Genomic DNA, 21,281 nt, shown 5'->3' with positions numbered 1-21,281 from the left:
ATTTCCTGGGAATCAGAAGCTTGCTCAAAGCACTACCAGTCTTTCAGGAAGTTTCTTGGTCTGCGCAGCTAATACCCAGCTGCATGGGGAATGAAATTGAACAGAAGTGGGGGGGAATGCTGTATGTATGCTGTATCAGATGCCCTGAATAGAAACACTAGCCAAGTCATATACACACACACGTACCACATGCTTCACCTCATTTGGAAATTCCACGAGAGCTCGGTGCACCTTGTTACAAAATTTTCTTTTTATTTACATTCTCAAAAATGAATCAACAGGCAAAGAGAAGCAGAGGAAACTGTTTAAAAACACCTTTCCACCTTCCTGTGACGCACGGCCCCCTACGGACTCGCTAGTCAGACCGGGCCATGCTCGGGACTCTTTTCACAGGGGCGGTCGAGCCCGTTCTGCAGATGAACGTGCGGGATTCGCAGGTCAGCGCTGCGGTCCTGGAGAGCAGGTCCAGCGTCGGGGCTAACGGGCTGGAGCAGACTTGCGTGCTCTCCCGGGAGGGGAGAAACGGCCAGGGATTAAATGTCCATCTTCAGCGAGGAAACGCAGCGGCTCGAGGACTCCGCCTAAATTATGTGTGGGGTTCGTGCCGTTTGACCACACTTTGACCAGTTCTTAAGCAAGGGTTCCCAAACCTTATAGCACCTGTCTCTCTCTCCCAAGAGAGAGTGAGGCCTCTTTTAATCTCCAAAATGAGACTTATGTATTAGCAGTGACTCACTGGCATCAGTTGTGCATGGTTCACAATAGTCCATAACTGCTGGCGCACTGTACATCCACCCATTATGGGGTTCACGAAGCCTCACTCTCCCAAATTCTTACCGAATGACACAGACATTTACCACAGGCAGTAAACGGTAACACTGAAGCATGTTCTTATCTTTCCCCCTAAATAACATTTTGCAGTAGTTGCCAGGATCTTGGTGTTCAGTTAAACTACAGTAAGCAGTCCTCATCGTGGCCATTTTAAGTGCATCGAGATGGCCGACCTCACAAGCGTGCGGAACTTGAACGTGACCACAAATTCTCATGTTGCCCCAATGTTCACAAAAATGTTCTTACAACAGTTTACTTGGGTGGACCCAAAAAGAAAAAAGGGAAGACAAGACTTTAAAATTGAGCCTCTGTGTATATTAGGAGGATACAGGAAGCTAAATACTGTCAGAAGACCACCGTGATCTTACAGAAATTATACTGGTGGAATAAATCAGAAATTTAACCAGACTATCTGACAAATTATTTTCTTTATATGGAAACCCATCCATTCTTCCTGCTAACTTCCTGCTGCCCCCAGAGGGTGGTATTCCAACTTGGGCCACTGGAGAAACAGAACGTATCACTCCACAATGAAAAAATACTGATCGGAGGGGAAAACATATAAGAAAAATTATAAATACACTTTTGAAATGTACACAAAAGAAACTATGAGAAAGCAAACTCATGAAGCCTTTTCGCTGTTCATTTGTCAAAATTAAGCCCAGCTAGGGTAGTGCAGAGAAGGTCTGTACAATTCAACTTATAAAAGGAGCTTGCTCACATTCGCGCCCACCTCCCTGGCAGTGGGACAGACAGGTGTGCCCAGACGGCTAGTTCTTACTTCAGCATTTTCAGATCAAAAGATTGGGAGGGGATTCTTTTCTAAGAAGGAAAAAAAAAAAAAAAAGCTTTCAACCACTTTACAATCCAGTAAGGTTCCATCTCCTTTCTGAGCTCAGGACACCCTGCGCCATCGTGTGGCCAAAATCGGTCACTGCAGTGCATCAAAAAAAAAAAATCAACCAGTTTTAATCAGGGAATATAAATAAAATAAATAACAATCAAAAGCCATAACACCAATCAAAAAAAGCATATTCAGTTCCATATATGGTAAACTAACAAATGCTTCCGCCCCCCTTGTAAGACTTTTAACTGACACTGATCCTCCATAAAGTAAGTTAAATAAAAACTAAAAATAAACAGAAGAGTGGGACTGGTTTGCATGGACTTCCTTTAACGTGGACCGCAGGGACTCAACCTCATGATGCGTGAGACAGAAGGGAGGGGACTAAAGCTGAAGGGTGGGGGCCTCTTCCAGCCGGGTGGTTGTTTACTTTCGCTCCGCTTGTCTGTACGAACTGCTGCAGGGTTTGGAGGGCCGTCTGGGATCAGAGACCTCACCTGTGTGCATGCGTGTGTGTGTGCTTTTCTAGGAGGAGGTGTGTGTGTGTGTGTGTGTGTGTGTATGCAGGTGGTGGCTGTCTGTGTTTGTTTGTGTGTGTGCGTGTGTGAGTATGTGTGTGTGTGTGTGTGTGTGAGTGTGTGAGTGCGTGTGTGTGTGTGTGCGTGCGTGTGTCTTTAGGTGGAGGTGACGGTCGTGCCGCTGCCCAGTTTAATGATCATCTGCTGGCAGTCGTGGAGGCTGCGCTTGTCCCCCAGCTTCTCCAGGGTCCGCGCCGCGTCCGCCAGCATGCCCACCCGCTGGCCCGGCGCCGACAGGAAGGAGGGGGGGAGGTACCGGCACGCCAGCATCACCGCCTCCGCCTGCTCCCGCTGGCCCGGGCGCGTCTCGCTCTCCTCTGCGCAGACACACACACACACACGCACACGCACTGTAACACACAGTACTGCACACACACACGCACACGCACTGTAACACACAGTACTGCACACACACACGCACACGCACTGTAACACACAGTACTGCACACACACAAACATCACTGCTCCCACTGGCTTGGTTTTGTCTTGCTCCTCTCTGCGCAAACACACACTCTCTCTCACACACACACAAACGCAGACACACGCACACGCACACACGCACTCACGCGCACACACACACGTGCACACACACACTCACACACGCACGCACACGGTACTGGACACACACCTGTTTTGGCCCCGGGCGTGGCGCGGCGGCGAAGGGTGCGGTCCAGGAGCTGGTGTGTGCGCGTGGGACTGGCCCCCGCCATCAGCCGCGCTGTGGCCTCGTGCAGGAACAGCTGGAGACAGAGGGAGGCTTCAGTCACATGACCAATGCCACACCCCCTCAGACCCCCCACCCCTCTGAATGCTCCTCCCACATCTCTATCCATATATTCTCCATATTACTTAGCCTGCATATAAATCCTGAAATAATACATTAAAATATAATACAATAAAAAAGTAAAATTCATTATACTTAAATATGTGATTATTCAACATATTATAAATAAATTACAAGTGTTAGATATTTTACTAAGAAGTCTGAGAAATTGAAGTCCCCAGAGCCTGAGAAAAAACAAGACTAGAAAGCCTGCCCTCAAAAACTGAAAAAAAGTCTACAGTATTTCAAAATGTAATTTTTAAGAACTTCACATTACATATGTGCGAGGTTAAAAAAAAAAATACAAATGTATGTGAAGACCACAAACAGGAGAAGTGATTGGAAACCAGTGTTGGGGAGTAGCAGAACCACATGCAATGGAGTTACTAGCTTAACTAAGGAGTGTGCTGTAGCCTGACTAATTTAAAAAGCAATCAGCTTTCAAGTAGTGAAGTTATTTTTTTATCCAAGTAGAAAGGAAGTGGGGAGTTTTCTACTAATTCTGTCAATAAATCACTAACAGTAGATATATATGAAGTAGAATACTGTCGTATGAGTTGGTGAGTTAATGTTTCTATTATGGTATCATATAATTACTGCTATAAAAGCTGGTTGGAACTGCAGACAAAAAAACGTGGAATATTAGATTGCATCCAATATCAAAAGTGCAAAGTGCATTACACAGAAAAAATTGTTGCTCTGCAACAGCAGCAATAAAGGTAGTGGAAAACCACTGAATGCTATGCTGCAGTGTGGTGTAAAATTAACAGACTGTTTTAGAGGACTGCACCCATTACAGAGTTAGTGGATGTCACTGTGCAATTTAAACTCACATAAAGACTAAAAAGTTTGCTGACAAATTTTGAAACCCATTAACCATTGTCTCATTCCTTTCCTCCCTCGGCTCATTCTCCACCATCCCTTCTTCCTCATCCCCTCCCTCCATCCCCCTCCCCCTCAGCGTTCTCTCTCCCCTCCCACCCACTCTCCCTCCATCCATCTCTCAGTCCCTCCCTCCCCCCCCTTCCCCCCTCCCCCTCTCTTTACATTACATTTATTTTATCCAAAGCGACGTAAAAAAAGTACATTTCATGGTCATAGACAACTGCTAAACACAGGTTCAGTAAGGTACAATACTTATTTTGTACAGCTATTTCTAGCCAAAAAATCTCTCTCCCTCCCTCCATCCATCCATCCTTCCCCTCCCTCCTCTCTCCCTCTCTCCCCCTCCCCCCCTCCTCCCTCCCTCCCTCCTCCGGCGCTCACCCTGCGCATGGCGGGCCTGAAGGTCTGTGCCAGCTTCCTCAGGGAGCTGAGGTCCTGCTGGAAGCCGTGCAGCTCGCTGGGCGTGGCCTGCAGAGCCCCGCCCGGCCCCACCGTCTGCTGCTGCCTCCACACAGTGGTGCGCGTCACCAGCAGCAGGTCGCACAGGAGCAGCTGCACCACCTGCACGTCAGAGGTCAGGGGTCACCAGGGTCAGAGGGGAACTCGTTCCGTTTCAGCACATTTGTTGGTGTGAGTGAACGAGTATGTGGAATTGTGTGTATGTATGAGAGTGTGTGTACAGTATGTGAGAGAAAATGAATGTCTATGTGTGTTTGTGTGTGTGCGAGTGTGTGTGACTTTGTGTGAGTGTGAGTGGGAGCCCGTTGTTGGATGTGGCCCAGCTCAGTGCTGCACTGCAGAAACATTGCACTTGGTACAGACACATGCAATGCAACTACAATGCACCACAGAACCAGCCAGCACAGGACCCACTGCCTGCAGCCCAGCCCTGGACACGCGTGTGACGCGCAGATGAAGATACACAAAAGCAGCAGCACACCACATCAACATTCATCTCAATACGAGAAACTGCACTGAAGAAGGGGGTGTGGCCTGGAGGTAACAAGACAAGTACCCTAAATATTTGTTTCATTGATACAGATATAACATTGAAATTAAATATATAATTTCTCACTAATTATTTATTTAGCAGAACAGATATGTCAAATATATATTTTTCTTCAAATATTCAATTGTGTGTCTTACATTTTGATATATGATATATATTTATTAAGTTGTCATATATTTATTTATGGTCACAGATTTAATATTTAAAATAAATACTTAAAATCAGCAGGTTTCTAACACATTTATTTTAAAAATCTGACAAAATAAATGGTCTTATTAAATATTTAATTTATCAGTTAAATCTGTTATTCTAAATAAATATATAACCACCTAATAACTAAATTAGAGACATTTTATTAAATATTTAAACTATAAATAAATATTATTTAACAATTATATATTTATTTTTATTATATACAAATATTTAGCACTTTGTTAAATATATATATCGTAAATCTCAGGTTGAAAAATAATTATTAACTTAAATGCTAATTGCTGAACTTTACACTTGGCAGGATTTAACAAATATGCTAAATATATGCTAAATAACCACACCCACCTATGACTCATTGGGTCAACTAGGCCCTCAGGAACCGTGTACTTCAGAAGTCACTGAGACAGAAGTTTAAAGGTGGACACTGGTGGTGATTTCTATATTGTTTTGTACATTCAGCTTAATATTTCATACATTTAAGTAAATGTTTAGCTAAATGTTTGATACATTTAGCTAAATGTTTCATTTATTAATATAAATGTTTGGTTTATTTAGCTACATGTTTCATATATTTATACTTAAAATATTTAATAAAATGCCTCTAATCTGAATATAAGTCACATATTTATTAGGTTGTTATGTATTTATTTAGAATCACAAATTTAATATATACTTGAATATTCAATAACATAATTTATTTTGTCAAAGTTTTAAATTATATGTGATAGAAATAGTTATCCATTTTTCTTTGTTTATATCGTGACAGGGCACTTTCTTCATATCGTGACTATGGCAAGGCACTTTGTTCGTATTGTGACAGTGGCAGGGTACCTTGTCTATGTTGCTGCAGTAGCAGTGTGGTCCCAGGTTCAGGCTGTCCCTCAGCAGGCTGCTGGCCCGCTCACTGTGACTCAGACTCAGCTGGCAGTTCTCCGGTTTGGACAGAGCAGCGCGAACTGCCTTGAACACGCTCAGCATCGCCCTGGGCAAAGGGCTCCTGCACGGAATGACACAGCTTAATAAGGTAATGCTCAGTGTGTGTGTGTGTGTGTGTGTGTGTGTGTGTGTGTGTGCGTGCGTGTGTGTGTTCAGCATCTCACTCTGCATTCTGCAGACTGCGGGGCAGGTGTTCCACGGCTGGATAAAGCCTCTCTGCTGCCACGTCGTCTCCCTGCAGCCAGTTGATGATGACCACCGCAACACTGGACCACCACTTAGAGTGAGGATCGCACCCTGCACACCACAAACACACAGCGCCTGCGTCATCAAACGCACACACACCGCGTCGCCACGGACACTGGACCGCCACTTAGAGTGAGGATCGCACCCTGCACACTACAAACACACACCGCGTCGCCACGGACACTGGACCACCACTTAGAGTGAGGATCGCACTCTGCCCAAAACAAATGCACATCATCATCAAAAGCAACACGTACACCCCAATGGACACACAAGACCTAAACCAACCGCCAATCAAAAGGAAAGCACAGAAACCTGCAGACACTGTGGTCCTCCCGGACTGGAGATAAGCCTGCATTTTACACCAGGGGAACACGCCGTTGACGCTCACCGGTCAGGGTGGCCATGTTGGAGCCGATGGCGAAGGACTGTGTGGTGGCGCCGGCTGCGTCCGAGGAGCTGGTGAGCAGCTGCAGGTACTCCAGAGCGTCAGAGTACTCCCTAGAGAGGAACAGGGCGCTTAGCACAGGGGTACTGAACACCGTTCCTCTAAGGACTGGTATGCAGGCAGGATTCAGTTCCCATGCATTCCCCTGGCTCAGTCAGATAATGATCTCTACACACCAGCGCCGGTTCACTCGTGGAATAGACCACAGTTAAACATTTCATACAAGAACAAAAGAAGAAACCTTCGATTTCCATTCATGAGCTAATCATTAAATGCAGCCAGAAAATCAGATCATGTAGGTGATTGGGGCTGTGAATAATTAAAAGCAGAAGTTGGCATAAAAACCGGAAATAGAGCTCTAACTGCCCACTGCAACGGGAGGGGGGGGGGAGCTTGGCGCTTTCTCACAGTGCCGCCAAAAGGCGTGATGGTTTCTGATTGGTCACTCACCCGTCGCCTTTGCCGGGGGTCTTCTCCTCCTGCGGCTGGGCCACGCAGTACAGCGCCTTCTCCAGCAGGTGCTCCCGAAACGCCTGCGTCACCTGAGCCAGGGGGTCCACTGCGGGAGGCAGAGAGAGCGTCACCGCTAGCCCAGCGAGCGCCATGACATTCCACCCTGGAGAAACGCCATCCGAGCTACAGATCCGCTGGGCCTGGATAGCCGCAGGGACGGCTGCTTTTCACCACTAGTCCCAACCCACAGAACCCTTTATCAGCACCATCCTGTCCAGGTTATGACACTAACAACTCGCTATTCATAATGGGTTTGGGGATGGTTTTGGAGATGGGAGTCGGATTTTGGCGTAAGTTTAGAGTTTGGGTTGGGCTTTGATTAGTGTTGCCATCTCCAGGAAAATAGACAAATTAAATACTACAACTACAATCCCAGGCTACTGTAATTTTATCAGTAGGCTACGATATGCATTTCTTTGTTTTAAACTGTGAATACGTTTTGTACTTTCTGTTCTAAAGGCCAAAATGAAATTGCCACCAGAGAGTTAAACGTAGTAATGCAGTACTGTATCGCCATGGTTGCAGTTAACTGACCGGTGTTGCCAGCCTGGCTGTAGATGCTTTCTTTGGGGGTGCTGCGTACGGCCCAGTCCCCGTCCACGAAGAAGCGATGGCCCAGGGGGTGGCAGAGCCACTGCATGGCGGGAGGGACGCTGCCGCTGGGGGAGAGGCAGGCCTGCCGAGCACTGCCCAGGAACACACGCTGCGGGGGGGGGGAGATACACAGACTTCACACACCGCACCAGATAAGTACTGATATCAGGGCAACGACTCAAACACCCAAGAACAAATTTTCTGGAAGCGATGATGACATTAAAACCTGACTTTGGTGAAAATTTGAGTTTTTTTCGCAGGTAAACTACTTTCGAAATTAAAATCACCCATAACTCTGCTGCCACTCATTTTGGGGTGAATATAATATGTATGTAAAAGATAGAGGTGGAAAATACCTTTAAAATTTTGGTGTGGTGGTACAAACATACACAACATCGTACAAACTTTGCAGGGGAGTTACACACAGACACACATATACACACACTCGCTCTTACTCACACACACACGCACACACTCACACTCACACTCACACACTACACACACACACACACACACACACACACACACACACACACTCACAGCGATGAAGTGCAGGGCGCGGGGCAGGCTGGCCTTCACCCGGAGAGCGGCGGAGACGTAGATCTCGGCCAGCGTGGCGACGGGCAGGCTGTCGGCCGCGCACTCGGCCAGGTTGACCGCGCTCAGCGCCATGTGCACCGCCGACAGGTGACTCCCACACAGCTTACCTGCGCACAAACAAAACAAGCCAAGCAAAATGGCGTCTTAAACACTCCATACCGGCAAAAAATGAAACACGCAGTCACGTATAAAAACAACATGACTTGTCATCAAGACGTTCTGTGTGTGGAAGATAAGTTGCTTTGAGGGTACTGATCAAAAGAAACGGCATCTGCTAAAACATTCCTCCTCATGCGGGTCAAGCCTACTGTTCACCACTGACTGCTAAAACCACACAGGCAGGTTTGTATTTAAAAAGATGTCATCATTAAAATGAATACAAAATATAAAGAATCTATCACAGTATATTTCATGTTAATATAAAATTGACTGCAATTTTATGAAATAATAAAGTATTAGTTATTATGTTTCCTTCTCATCTGACCAGACCCCACTTATCACCAACATTAGCCCTTAGTTTACACTGGTTTAATGTAACAGCACAACATTTAACATTATTTTCAAAATCCCTAATGGTTTCTAATTATAAATAACTGTGGGAATTATTTATAATAAATAAACTACAATTAAAATTACAAAACAACAGACTGAAGAATTTCAACCTTTTGTTTTATCATTTAGTAATAATTACTTAAGAATTGTTTTCAACAATATAGTTATAGTATCTCATAATTGCTTTATAATCATTAACAGTAGTTGGCCACATATTCGATTTTAAACATTTAATGACCCACCATTACAAAGTTAAACATTAATAGATTTGCAATTCTTGTGGCAGAGAGAGGGGGATTTCCAACTGAAAAAGAGAAGGCTGCAGTGAACTGGCCCAGTAGCCGTGAGAGAGAAGCTAAAACTGAACCACTTCAGTAAAAATTCACCTGTATGAATGATCAACGTGCAAAAACATAAACCCCTTTCCCAGATAAAGGCCCATAAAACGCCAAATAACAAAAAGGGAAACTCAAACTGAGGTTAAAAATGTTCAAATATTTGTCATTTTTTCCCCAATCAAATCTGTACTTGACCCATGAATTGGGCGATTTTAAATAATTAACAGTAGACGTTGGCATGAGAACCAAGAAACCCCCCCAGGAACAGGGTCCCCTCATCTGTAATAAAGCCCCTCTTAGTGTCCTAGCTGAGCTGATCTGACTGCTGCCCCCTACCGGTCATGTGGAGCTGATGCAGGCGGTGGTAGACCAGGGCGGCGTCGCGGCTGCTCTTGCGCGCGTCCTCCTGCAGGGGGCGGTCCGCCCTCAGGCCCCCGGCCCGGCCGGCCAGCCAGCGGCCCACCCACAGCCGCTGCAGGCAGAGCCGAAACCCCGCCCACAGCGCCGCGCACGCCTGGTCCAGCTGCGACGTGGGGAGGGGCCGGCCCAGAGCCTTCAGACACGTCCACAGGTTCTGAGACGCCTGCGGGAAGTCTCCCTGCAGCAGGAGGAGGGAAGAGAGTACGGAGAGAAGGAAAAAGGAGGGAAAGAACGGCAGATACAGGAGAGAAAGAGGGAAAGAGAGAGAGATGGAGACGGAAAGGGGGTGAGAGAAACAGAAAGAGTGTGAAAATGAGAAGAAGGGATTTGCATTTCGGTTGGATTTGCTTGCTTATCATAGCTCATTTTCATCTGAGACTCATCATCATTACTCATACACTCGCTGGTCTGTGAATGCTGCTGGCCAGGTCTGGCACTGCTGCTCATGTAAATCAGGAGAAGGTACTCCTGTTCCTCAACACTGTAAGCCACTCAGGACGTGAGCGTCTGCTACATGACTAATGAACCTTAGCGTAAAGGAAGATTAGCGACAAAAAGTAAAAACTATTCAATGGCTAAAAAGAAAAGATGACCCACGTCACCTCTAGGAGGCAGCAGAGGACAAGTTACAACACTGATGAGATTAATAACTAATAAAGTTTTGTTTACTGTGGTGCAAATTAACAGAGAAATTACTGGCAAAGCCATCAGAACACATGCTGGTGTAATATACACATGAATATAAGTTCAAATCAGTTGAAATGACTCCCTAAATTCTGGAACAAAATGTAGTGGAGAAACAAACCCAGGATGGACACCGCATGAATACCGCTCACAAGGGTGGATAAACACACAAAAACCTCAAATGTCCACCCAGTCAAACTCTGTCCCTGGGTGTGTGTTTTTAGCGCGTTTCCGGGGTGCTGGGGGCTCACCCGGGCAAGGTCCAGGTCGGCCTGCTTGCGGTGCCTCCAGAACAGGACGGAGGAGCCGGAGTGGGGCCGGGTCACGGGTTCGCCGTACACCAGCAGGCGGATCAGAACCCCGACCACCAGAACCCCGTTCAGCAGCCAAATCAGCAGCGTGGGAACCATCCAGTCCAGCCAACCAGAGCCATCTGCAGGGGGAGGGACCGGAACCTGTCACTCAATCCGACCGCCACATTCGCTCTCTGTGTCACCACTCGCATACATATCTACGCATATGTAAGTACTCTAAGGAAGTCTTTGATTATGTTTTCCTTATGTGTTGCCATGGGAACGGCGTGGATGTGATCCCTTACCTCCGCCGTCCAGACCCAGCATGGTCCTGCCCGTTCCAGAGTGCTCCGGGGTGCCGGTGGTTGCCGTGGCACCCGCCCCGCCGCACAGCAGGGCCGCCAGCGGGTTGACGGAGAGGAAGAGGAAGGTGAAGGCGCAGAGCGCCAAGCGAGAGCGGTCCAGCATCCCGACCCCGCCCGCTGCACCTGCCCCGCCCACAGCCAGCGTCTCAGACTGCACTGCTGACTAAGAGAGAGAGGGAGGGAGGGAGATGGGGAGGGACAGAGAGGGGGAGGGGTAGAGGGACAGAAAGAGGTGGAGGGAGGGACAGAGAGGGAGGGATGGAGGGAGAGAGACAGGGGTGGAGGGAGAGTGACAAGTGTAAATGTGGGACACAAATGGACCATGCACCAATAGTGTGTGTGCGTATGTGCAGGCGTGTGCATGCAGGTACCTTGGTCTCCTCCACCATAGGGCTGTCGGGCTCAGAGTCGCTGCTGCAGTGAGAGTAGGGACTCCTATTGGGCGAGCCGGCATCTGAGGGAGGCGGGGTCAGCAGCTCAGCCTTCACCTCCCCATCAACCTCCATGGCAACCAGGTCCTTCAAAGACTCTGCAGGGAGGAGGTCAGGGGTCAGTCGTTAACGCTCACCTGTACATCTCTGTGCATCAGCCTATCGGCCAGCTGGCAGACGGAACCATCCGGAACGTGCGCGGGAAGATGGGCGGGGAGGGGGGAGGCACTCACTGTTCTCCTGGTGCGCCATCTTCAAGGCCATGTTCTCCTGCTTCAGCTTCTGGTTGGACTGCTGCAGGAAACGGATATAGTCGATCGCCTTCCTCAGAACCGCCGACTTGTTGAGCTGTCCAAAATCAAAACAAGATAAAACAGGTGAAAAAAAGACTGTTGTTCACAATTTTGTGTGAAATGTTGTTACATTCCTCTGGCGCCCCCGCTTGGTCGACTGTATATTGCATCTCTCATCTAGTGTGTTTCTCAAGTCTCAACTACCAGTCTCTCAAATTCACAGTTTATTGCTGCAACAAAAAAAAAAAAGAGGAAAACATTGTTCTGTTGAATGGGAGGCCTCTCGTTTCTTCTTCCCCTTTTCTTCGGTATTAACAGGTCTCTGTTCCCTTTTCTCTGCGCGCGCTGGCTGACTGCACTCCCCTGCCTGAGGGGGGCGAGTGAGTGAACTCCGCGGGGCGCTCTCACCTTGGCCTCCGTGCCGGCCACCAGGTCCTTGAGCTCGAGGATCTTGTCGTTGATGGAGGAGCGGTAGCGCTTCTCGATGGCGTTGTGGGCCGTGCGCTTCTCGCCCTTGTGGGGCAGGCCCACCGGCTTGCCGCTGATGGCGATGCGGTTGATCGGCAGCTTCTCGGCGTCCATCATGAGGGGGACCGTGGTCAGGATGGTGCCTCCGCTCATGAGGGCCTGAGGGGGGGGGCGTCACAGGGGTCAAACTCATTTAATGAGAAAAGAAACCTTAAGCTGCCCAGAGCAACCCTTATTATTACGAATGTGCACCGATTTCTACAAATGCATACATATTTGTAAAGACATATTTCCCTACACAAATACCTCATGCTTTTTATACGCAAACCAAATGTATGCTCCGAATTTATGCATGTATTTTTGGCAAGAAGACATTCTGAAATGTAAAGTTCACTTGTGAAGTGTTGAATCTGCATTTGCGGATTGAGGGACGAGTGTGCATTCAGTGACGTAACTCTGTGAGTTTCCTTTTTTATTTTTGAAACCTGAACCTGCAAACTTCTGGACTTGCGTCCCAAGCTCTGATTTCTGGGGGTAACTGAGATGAGCGGAAGTACCTGCAGGGAGGTGTTCTGGAGCGCAGACCGAGTTTGTGGGGTGCACAATGCAGAGATTTGGTCTGTGCTGGGGCTGTGTAGATGGGTCTGTGTACCTGCAGAGAGGTGGTCTGTACTGGTGTGGTGGAAGTGGCCAGGGTGGTGATGCAGGGCGTTGCCATGGTGGTTACCATGGTGCCGGAGTCTGGCTTCAGTGTGGTCAGCAGCAGGGAGTCTGCTTTAATGAACTGTGGCTGAAGCAACACCTGAAGAGAACAGCGAGAGGAAGTCATCCAACAGTCATTCAACAGGAAACGCCATTTCACTGTACTTATACTCTACAATATTTCTGCTTTTTAATGTATCACGATTCGGCTGGGATGAATTCAGCTAGAACTCACTGACGGAATGACTCAGCTAGAAGTGTTAAATTCCCCTTCAAATCTAAAATTATGAAACCAAATTTGTTTTTAATAAAACCCTGATATGTGGAGTCATACGGCAAACATTCGGGAAATGCTATCCCTGCTTTTCAATTGTGGCCATGGCGACAAACAAACTCACTGGAACTTGCTGAACGTGAGGAGCGACGGTCTGTGTGGGCGGAGTCGAGGAAGTGGTCAGCATGGGCTGAGTGGGCAGGCTCTGGACCTGGACCTGGGCCTGGATGGTGGTTGGCTGGATGTGCTGAGGAGAGGCGGGGAGACTGGACAAAGGCTGGGCAGAGCCTGCTTGACTGACAGCTGCAATGCAACAGAAAGAATGGCACCAAAAATGGTGAATTGCAGCTGGAGTTAGGAAATTTAAATATTGTCTGAGAAACCAGCTGACCAAAATCAGCCGACTAAAAACATTGAACATTTCACTCCACCCACTCAGGCTGCAGTGACTATTTAAAATGCAAGTAACTCCAAGCATGTATAAAGCAGGACTTCACAGATCTGCACAAGACAACCAGGTAATATTGCATAGGTTTAAAAGGTATAAATGAAGAAATACGTAAATATGAACTAAATATGCTTAAAAAGTATTCTTCCATGTTGGTGAGGACTCCCCAGACTCATGTTTGGGAATCTCCGGCTTAAAATGGCGACCCTGGATCTGAGGAATTCGCTGAATGCAGCGCACGTTTCAAACAGGAAGTTGTGTCGACCCCTCCCTCCCTGTTCACCCGGGGTCAATGGGATGACGTTACGCAGGCGGAGCCCGGTGATGTCACAAGCAGCCGGCACATGCGGAGGTCCGGACTCCGGACCCTCCGGTAACATCTCGCTGGCTTTTATCGCAACAGGGGGACGATTGCCCAACACGCCGTCTAGACAGCCAGCCCGCCCCTGTCAAACTCACGCTGGCCACTGACCCGCTGCGGCCGCCACGCTGCGGAGCGCGCGCACGAGCGCACGAGCATTTGTGTGTCAAATGCTTAAACCTGCTCTCCCGCGCGCGTGTTAATAACGTTTGGCTAATATTTTCCTCCTTGTGAAATGACAGCAGCTCAAGCCGCGCGCGTTTCTCTTTTGCTTTGACACTCAAATCTCCATGCAAACATGCCATGGGCTGGCAGACCATCGACTGCCTTCCAGTGTGATGCTGCCTGTAGCACTGTACCAGCAGGTTCTCGGAGAAACGCAGCGGCAATCGAACGCAGGCGAAAGAAACTGAGAAAGGATCACCTGGGCTTGGGGTAAACAAATACGGAATTTAAACGAGTACACACAGGTGCCCCACCCTACTATATTATGCTATACCAGCCCTAACATTGTGAATGCACAAAACCTTCAAATGTCGACAGCTAAATTCCAGCGCGTTTTTAATTGTGTGCCTGCTGCACTGGCTCAGCATTCTGGGAGTTGCTATGTAAGCCATTGATTCGGAGGTGTGTTATGGTTGCAGATTCTTTATATTTGTATGGTGCCTTTTGCAAGCAGGTTATAACCAGTGCTTTACAGAGGAAAATTCCCCAGAGAAAAGGCGTTAGTACAGGTAAGTGATTGGGTGAATCCTTACCTGTGTATCCGCCCTGGGGGGTGTAGCTGATCAGGGGCTGCTGCGTTTGTGGGGGTGTGGTGAAGAAGGCTTGGGGGGCGGTGCTGAAAGCCGGGGAGGACTGCTGCGGCTGGGACAGCCGGGGCTCCGGATTGGCCGGGGCAGGGGGAGGCGGGGTCAAGGGGGTGGGCCGCATTTTGGGTGTCGCTATGGTGGGGAGGGGGGGCTGCTGGAAGGCAGGGGGCTGGTACGCCTTGGTGGGAGGGGAGGAGCTACGGGTGGTGGGTGGGCCCAGAAGGGCGTCCAGGTGAGGCATGCTGCCAGGTGTCAGGGCTGAGGAAGAGGAAGAGGAGGAAGAAGAGGAAGGTGAGGAAGAGGACGGGCTGGCCGTGGAAAGACCCTGGACGTCCGCCGGGGGGCCCACCGCTCCGAAATGGGGGGGATCGAACAGGCCAGTGAACTCCATGTCCTGGTGGTTAATGAGCTGCAGCATGTCTGCGAACATAAGAGGCCAAAGGGTTAGCGCAAGGGGCTAATGTCATTTTTACATTTTTTTTAAATATTTACATCACTGCATTATGTAAACTCATATAAATTTGTCCCACAGAAAATCAAATTTTGACACCTATGATGTAAAAAGCTCATTTCTATGCACAAAAAAGGTCGTGAAACACTCATATAATAAAAATGCAAAAAAAACGGTCTCTACGCTTGACAGCCACTTGAAACGTTCAGCATGACTGCAGTGAAACTCAGCACATCTAGATTTTAAAAGCAGTGCAACAAGCATTCACGGCTGATTCTACGCAGGGGAGTCCAGGCTTACGATGCACTTGCGCTACACGTAGGCTAATCTCAGAGCCCCAAACAGAACTTGTGACTCAAAACAATGGCTTGGGAATGTACAGAATAAAATTTGGTCTCTAAAAATTATTAAAAACTTTCTGGCTAGCAGACCCGACAGACTAGGGTTGGGTTTTCACCCTAATTCAAACAAAAAAGCACACAGAAGAAGCCCTGATCATTAAATTTCATAGTGAAATGGCATGACTGCCAATTTGTTTAAAACTCTTAAACATTTAGAAGCCTTTAAAAAATGAACAAAAAAAATCTCAGGGTGTCCAAAGAATATTTAGGAGGTCAAACACATTTTCCTTCAAAAACAGTTTTGTAAACCTCAAGGGTTTTCATTTGAGTAGTGATCTGGGGTTTTTCAGGTTTGACCCCGTAGTGTGAGAAGGGAATAACCTTCTCTGCACAAGATTGCAGACTATGATTCCCAGGCGTAGCAAAGCTGTTGTGTAATTGTGAAATGCTTCAGTAAACATCCTACAGCATAACGACAAAATGTATGAATAAAAGGTACACCATACAATTCTCCCAGGGATGAGGGGGTCAACTAAGCTGCAATCAGAACTCTCAACAACAATGTTTGCAACCTACAATATGGAGCCACCAATATTTAACTAGAGTACGCATTATTCTAGAGAAAGAAGAAAACCGTTCTCTGTTGCTGATTGGCAGTCCCACCCTGGCGGCTGAAAAATTGACAGAATAGTCCCCATGTGATCATCATCCTGGCCCCTAAATTTGGTAATGGTCTGAATGACAAGCACGGGGTGAGCCACATGCCCGTGGAAACTTCTGGAAACTGCCAGAAATAAAGCAGTAACACACCCTCTTCAACCACGTTCCACTACTCTCCTTCCGGACCGGAATAAACCAAGTGTCAAAGAAACTAATGCCGTGTTTAAATGACTGCAGTGAAACTGTGGAAGCACGCAAACTGCCTGGCGCAGTTCACTCTCTCTGCCTTCACAGTATGAATTCAAACAGCTATACTTTTATACTTTTTACAATTTACTGCATATGAAAATGAGTACAGTACACAGCCTACATCTTTTCTTGTTTACACAAGTTTTATCAGTCGTTTTACATGTAGCAATATTTAAGTTAGGCATACACCTGGATTAAAAGGCAAATGTGATGTTGAAACATTACTATTAAAAAAAACACTGCGGTTTACAACAAAGCAAGACTAAACCTGAAGCTGCTGCACCAGCCTATGCACGCTGCAATACACAGCGCTCGATAAGAACTATAAAAGTACTGCCACCCATAATATCCCAGTAAGTGGTTGTGTTTTTATTTCAAGATATTTCAAAGCATTCTCTACAATGATATATATTTTTAAATCCAAGTGTAAAGGGTTGACAGAGTTTCTCTGGGTAAAAGAGGGCGGAGATCATATAGCACTGCAGGTGCTTTCATTGCAGAACTCTTTTCACGGGGCTAGTCTTCTGCAATAAAACTATTTTGGCAGCCAGCAGTTTGATAGACGGCAGAAGGAAAGTTGTGCCTCGCGGACAGAAGCGACTCGTTTTAAACGGCCTTGCTCAACAGCAACCTTCCGCTCGGGACACACAGACACTTTTTAATTGAGAATTTTAATATTAGACTGTTGTCTGCTTTTAATAAGATACGGATTCCTTTGCTTTTAAGTCTGCTAGTTGCGCACTGGATCAAAGGAGTTTTAACGAACAAATCCCAGGGCGTCAGCGTGATGAAATGTTTTTCTGACGCTCGCATGCCTCAAGGCTGCACCCTATTCCCAGCACTCTTCAGCATTTGCAATGAAATCATGCAAAACCCCAAGAATGGTCTATTCTGGCTGCATAATAAATCAGAACTAGCACAAATAATAAACCAGGCCAATTTTCCTTTAAGCAAATACAACTGAAACACTTGTACAGCCTTGCCATGAAAAGGAAAGCCCTCCAAATAGTGTACCTGATAGTACCCAGGAGATGCTGTGTGAAGGCGTTTATGGTTGTCTAAAGGTTTGATGTTTTAATATTATCTTGTTTTTAACCCGTATACATTTCCTTTCTCTGTGTATTATTCCCCGTGCTACTTCTGGTTACAACCCTCTACATGCCAATCAAAACTGGAGCAAACAAATCTCAATGATCTGAGAAAGTAGTACCAAGATGTTATAAAGAGGAATTGAGTGTTTTTCAACAGCCAGGACGATCTTACACAAACAAAAATCATAATTTCATTTATACAGTGTTAAAGAAAACAAATATGAATACGATATGAAGCAAATTTTATTCAATTGAGGTTTCTAACGAGTGAGAGTGCATTTTCATCTTGAAGGTTCTTAGACAGCCCACTGCTGGAGGATTTGGCATTGGTCATTTGGATTTGTCTCATAAGTAACATGGTAGTATCAATCAGTGCTGCAGGCATTTTAGTGGGCTGCCAGAAGAGAGCTCAGTGAACAGAAACGCTGTCAGACCTCCTGCTCTCATGATTAGACGTGCCATACTTCACATCAAAAGTAAGTGTTTATTTTCCCATTTATAAATTTGTAAATAATAATAATAATAATAGTAAACACTTTAAATGCAAGGGAAACAGTAACTTCTAACCCCAATACAAACAGGTTAGTCTGTTTTTAACTAAACCAGCCAAGGTGGGAATTGAAAAAACCAAAACATTTTGGACATGAAAACATGAAGAAAAAAAAGTATGTTCACTCTTTTTTTCCCAATTAGTGAATGTACTGCTCAAGGCAATACGTAGAAAAACAGAAAGGTGATTTCCAACATGCACACACCCCTGATCGTACAACTTTGTTCCGGGACAGACCTGGGCTATATATGTATTTGAAATACTTTTACACTTTAGATACGGGAAATATTTTTTCAATGACACCAACCAAACATACAATTATATACAATAAGGATTTTTATCCTGAATACTTGTGGGAAAAAATGTTTAGTTTAAAATCGTCAGTACTCTGGATGGATATATATATATATATATATATATATATAAGAATCGTCAAAGGACCAGTAGACTGGTGTAAATCGGACGAAAAACTGATTTAAAAATTATCATTAGCATCTCCGTAGCAACATTCAAAATCGCAATACTTGTACCAAAACCTAAAACAACTATATACAGCGTGACAAAACAATGAGGGAAAAGGTCATCTTTAGAATCTTGTTACACGTACAAAAGAGCGAAATTAATTTCACCATTGAATCAGATCAGGAGGTTAACAGGAAAGTACACGCGTGTACAAACCACACCTCCTGTCTCTCCGCGGAAAAACAAGGCAGCCCGGAGTAGGGATTTATAAAGCAATGTTTTGTATGAGGTGATCGCTCGCAGCCAATGAGAAGCCGTGGTTGTGCCTTGCTATGTGGACCGGCCCCCGCGGCAGAAGCCAGAGCGTGCAGGGGTTACTGTGTGCCACTGTCTTCCACGTGGGGTTACTTCAGGTCAGCTATAATACTCTAATGACAATTATGTGGCTAAAACGAATAATTATACAACACGTCAACAATGTCGAGACGGTAAAAATAAAATTAGACGACTATAGCTCTAGTTAACCTATATACATTTTTAAAGCTGACCGAAAGAATGAAAGCGAAAATAGCTTGGGAGCTAATGTTACATTAACTGACAGGCTAGCATGCTATATTTGTATTACCGCCTTCGAATATTTCCAATTACTGTTGACGCAATTATAAAAACTGCTATAATTTAATATGATTTTAAAATTATTTTGAATCCACGACGTTCAATAACCAAGCTACAAGTTTAGACCACGATTTATTAACGTTAGGTATGCAAGTGAACTCTACAGAGGGAATGTCCGACAGTAACCCGGATGACGTCATTCTCACAAGTTTGCAGGGGGCGGGGCCCAAACGTCGCAACTTCGCTGCACAACTACACTGTAAACTAACGTTACTGTATTCATGCATGATGTGACATTACAGCACCGACTACGGGATGCAACGACTTTTAACTGTACGTAACTATAAATATTTATAGGCAACAAAACCCCATCAGTAGCACAAGCACACAACCAGCTCGCTAGCTCACTTTCAGGTGGGGCACGTTCGTTTGTTGTTATGTTAGTAGCCAGCACACTTAGCTAACAAGTTCACTGGGCCAGTTCTGCTTCTCTGATAACGTTATAGACCGACTGTCTCGCCCACTGCCTCACCCCTGGTCAGACTATTTTCAGTGACAAGCTAGTTAATTAAGTTATATCAGTCAGACATCTGAACTGGGTAACACTGATTGTCATGAATACAATTCTTCAGCACTTTAGCTGCATGCGTTAGTTGTCACTGACCTATATCGTCAAAGTTGGCTCACGTTAGCACATTGTAAGTGTCACTTATTCCACCAACCACCTATAACGGTTTTCGACAGCATAACAAGTTCGTTGATCCTCTTGATCAGACGAGATGTTCATCCAAAAGATTCTTACCATCGATGTCGTTCAGCAGCGCTGTGTCAATGTCGCTGGGATCATTCAGAGACAGGCTGGGGTCCAGGTTATCCAGCGACGGGTCGTCAAACGATAAGCTATTCATTTTTGTCTTGTTTAAGGGAGCTTGTGGCTGTAGTCTACTGTCGTTTACTATTCCAAACGCAATTTGCCATAAAGCACTTGTTGGAATAACAAGCAAAAACAACGTGTTCTTCCCAAGCTACATTTGCAAATACAACGGCACGCAACAATTAGTGCGGCCCACTTCAGTTAAATAAAACTATTGATTTGTCAGAACACTCGCGGTACCCTTGCCATACTGGTGCTCAAAGCAAACTTGTCTAAGCAGAGAGATGAGCGTGCACTAACATGCTTACCGGAGAGCCACGCAAGCCCTCGAGCGCCGAAAATGACTGACGCCAGGTCTAACCAATCATCTGCGCCCAATAGTAAGAGTCTGTAAACAGTCACTCGTGGAGGGAACGAGAGGCATGAGGCATAATATTGACATGTTAACGTATTTTAAATCACGTAAATCGTGTGGTTAAATCAGATTATTCTCTGGATGCATTTTAATGTTTTGTGAAATATTTAGCGTAGCATTTTATTTATACACTGGATTTTCCAGTGAACTAGTTGCTAACTAAGTGAGCACTATCAACGAAGAAGTCTCGTAGAAAACAATTATTTAATGACTATGCTTTTTTTGCTGTGGCATTACGAATACAAGAATGTAACAACATTGACTCATGACTCGTCCAGTAAATTGCAAGTCGTTCTGGATAAATGTCAGTCACATGTAAGGAAAAATGTTTTTTAATATTCTGGTATTATTTGCATGAATTTAGGGTAGGTGTATTTAACTGAACTCTGTACCAGCCAACTTTTAATTTGCAAAGGACAATTTCGACAGCTGCGTGTTTCCACTGTTGGCTTGCTCTTTGCAACCAATCATAGACGTCTGTGGGTGGGCCCATCGCTCAAGTTTGTCTGGCCCACAGAGATGACTCCGCCTGTAGAACCAGAGGGATTGACCAATTGCAGAGTTAAGCACAGAGTGGGGTGATATGACGTAACAACTGTGGCTCTGTGATTA

At 46.0% G+C, this 21,281-nt stretch overlaps 1 protein-coding gene across 1 annotated transcript; it reads right to left on the bottom strand.

Annotated features, from left to right (window-relative positions):
- Window positions 1-228: 228 nt before the first annotated feature.
- Window positions 229-20,570, bottom strand: srebf1 (sterol regulatory element binding transcription factor 1). Its single transcript, XM_064316463.1, has 19 exons — window positions 20,183-20,570; window positions 14,908-15,381; window positions 13,465-13,643; window positions 13,017-13,166; window positions 12,305-12,523; window positions 11,837-11,951; window positions 11,544-11,701; window positions 11,113-11,335; window positions 10,766-10,947; window positions 9,747-10,008; window positions 8,461-8,627; window positions 7,861-8,029; window positions 7,264-7,372; window positions 6,757-6,866; window positions 6,284-6,416; window positions 6,015-6,180; window positions 4,343-4,522; window positions 2,882-2,993; window positions 229-2,570 (listed from the first exon to the last, which is right to left on the bottom strand). Exons 1-19 carry the CDS (start codon window positions 20,286-20,288, stop codon window positions 2,350-2,352), a joined length of 3,435 nt encoding a protein of 1,144 aa, XP_064172533.1. The 5' UTR covers window positions 20,289-20,570; the 3' UTR covers window positions 229-2,349.
- Between the last annotated feature and the right edge of the window lie 711 nt (window positions 20,571-21,281).

This window comes from Anguilla rostrata, chromosome 17 (assembly GCF_018555375.3).
Source record: "Anguilla rostrata isolate EN2019 chromosome 17, ASM1855537v3, whole genome shotgun sequence".
NCBI classification, from domain to species: domain Eukaryota; kingdom Metazoa; phylum Chordata; class Actinopteri; order Anguilliformes; family Anguillidae; genus Anguilla; species Anguilla rostrata.
The sequence above is the reverse complement of the archived record's forward strand: the minus strand, read 5'-3'. Positions and strand labels throughout refer to the sequence as shown.

Coding starts and splice junctions, on each gene's coding strand:
- srebf1 (XM_064316463.1), bottom strand. CDS start 20,288: ATGAATAGCTTATCGTTTGACGACCCGTCGCTGGATAACCTGGACCCC. Junction 11,702..11,836: donor GATGGCGCACCAGGAGAACA/GTGAGTGCCTCC, acceptor TCCTCCCTGCAG/AGTCTTTGAAGGACCTGGTT. Junction 11,336..11,543: donor CTATGGTGGAGGAGACCAAG/GTACCTGCATGC, acceptor TCTCTCTCTTAG/TCAGCAGTGCAGTCTGAGAC.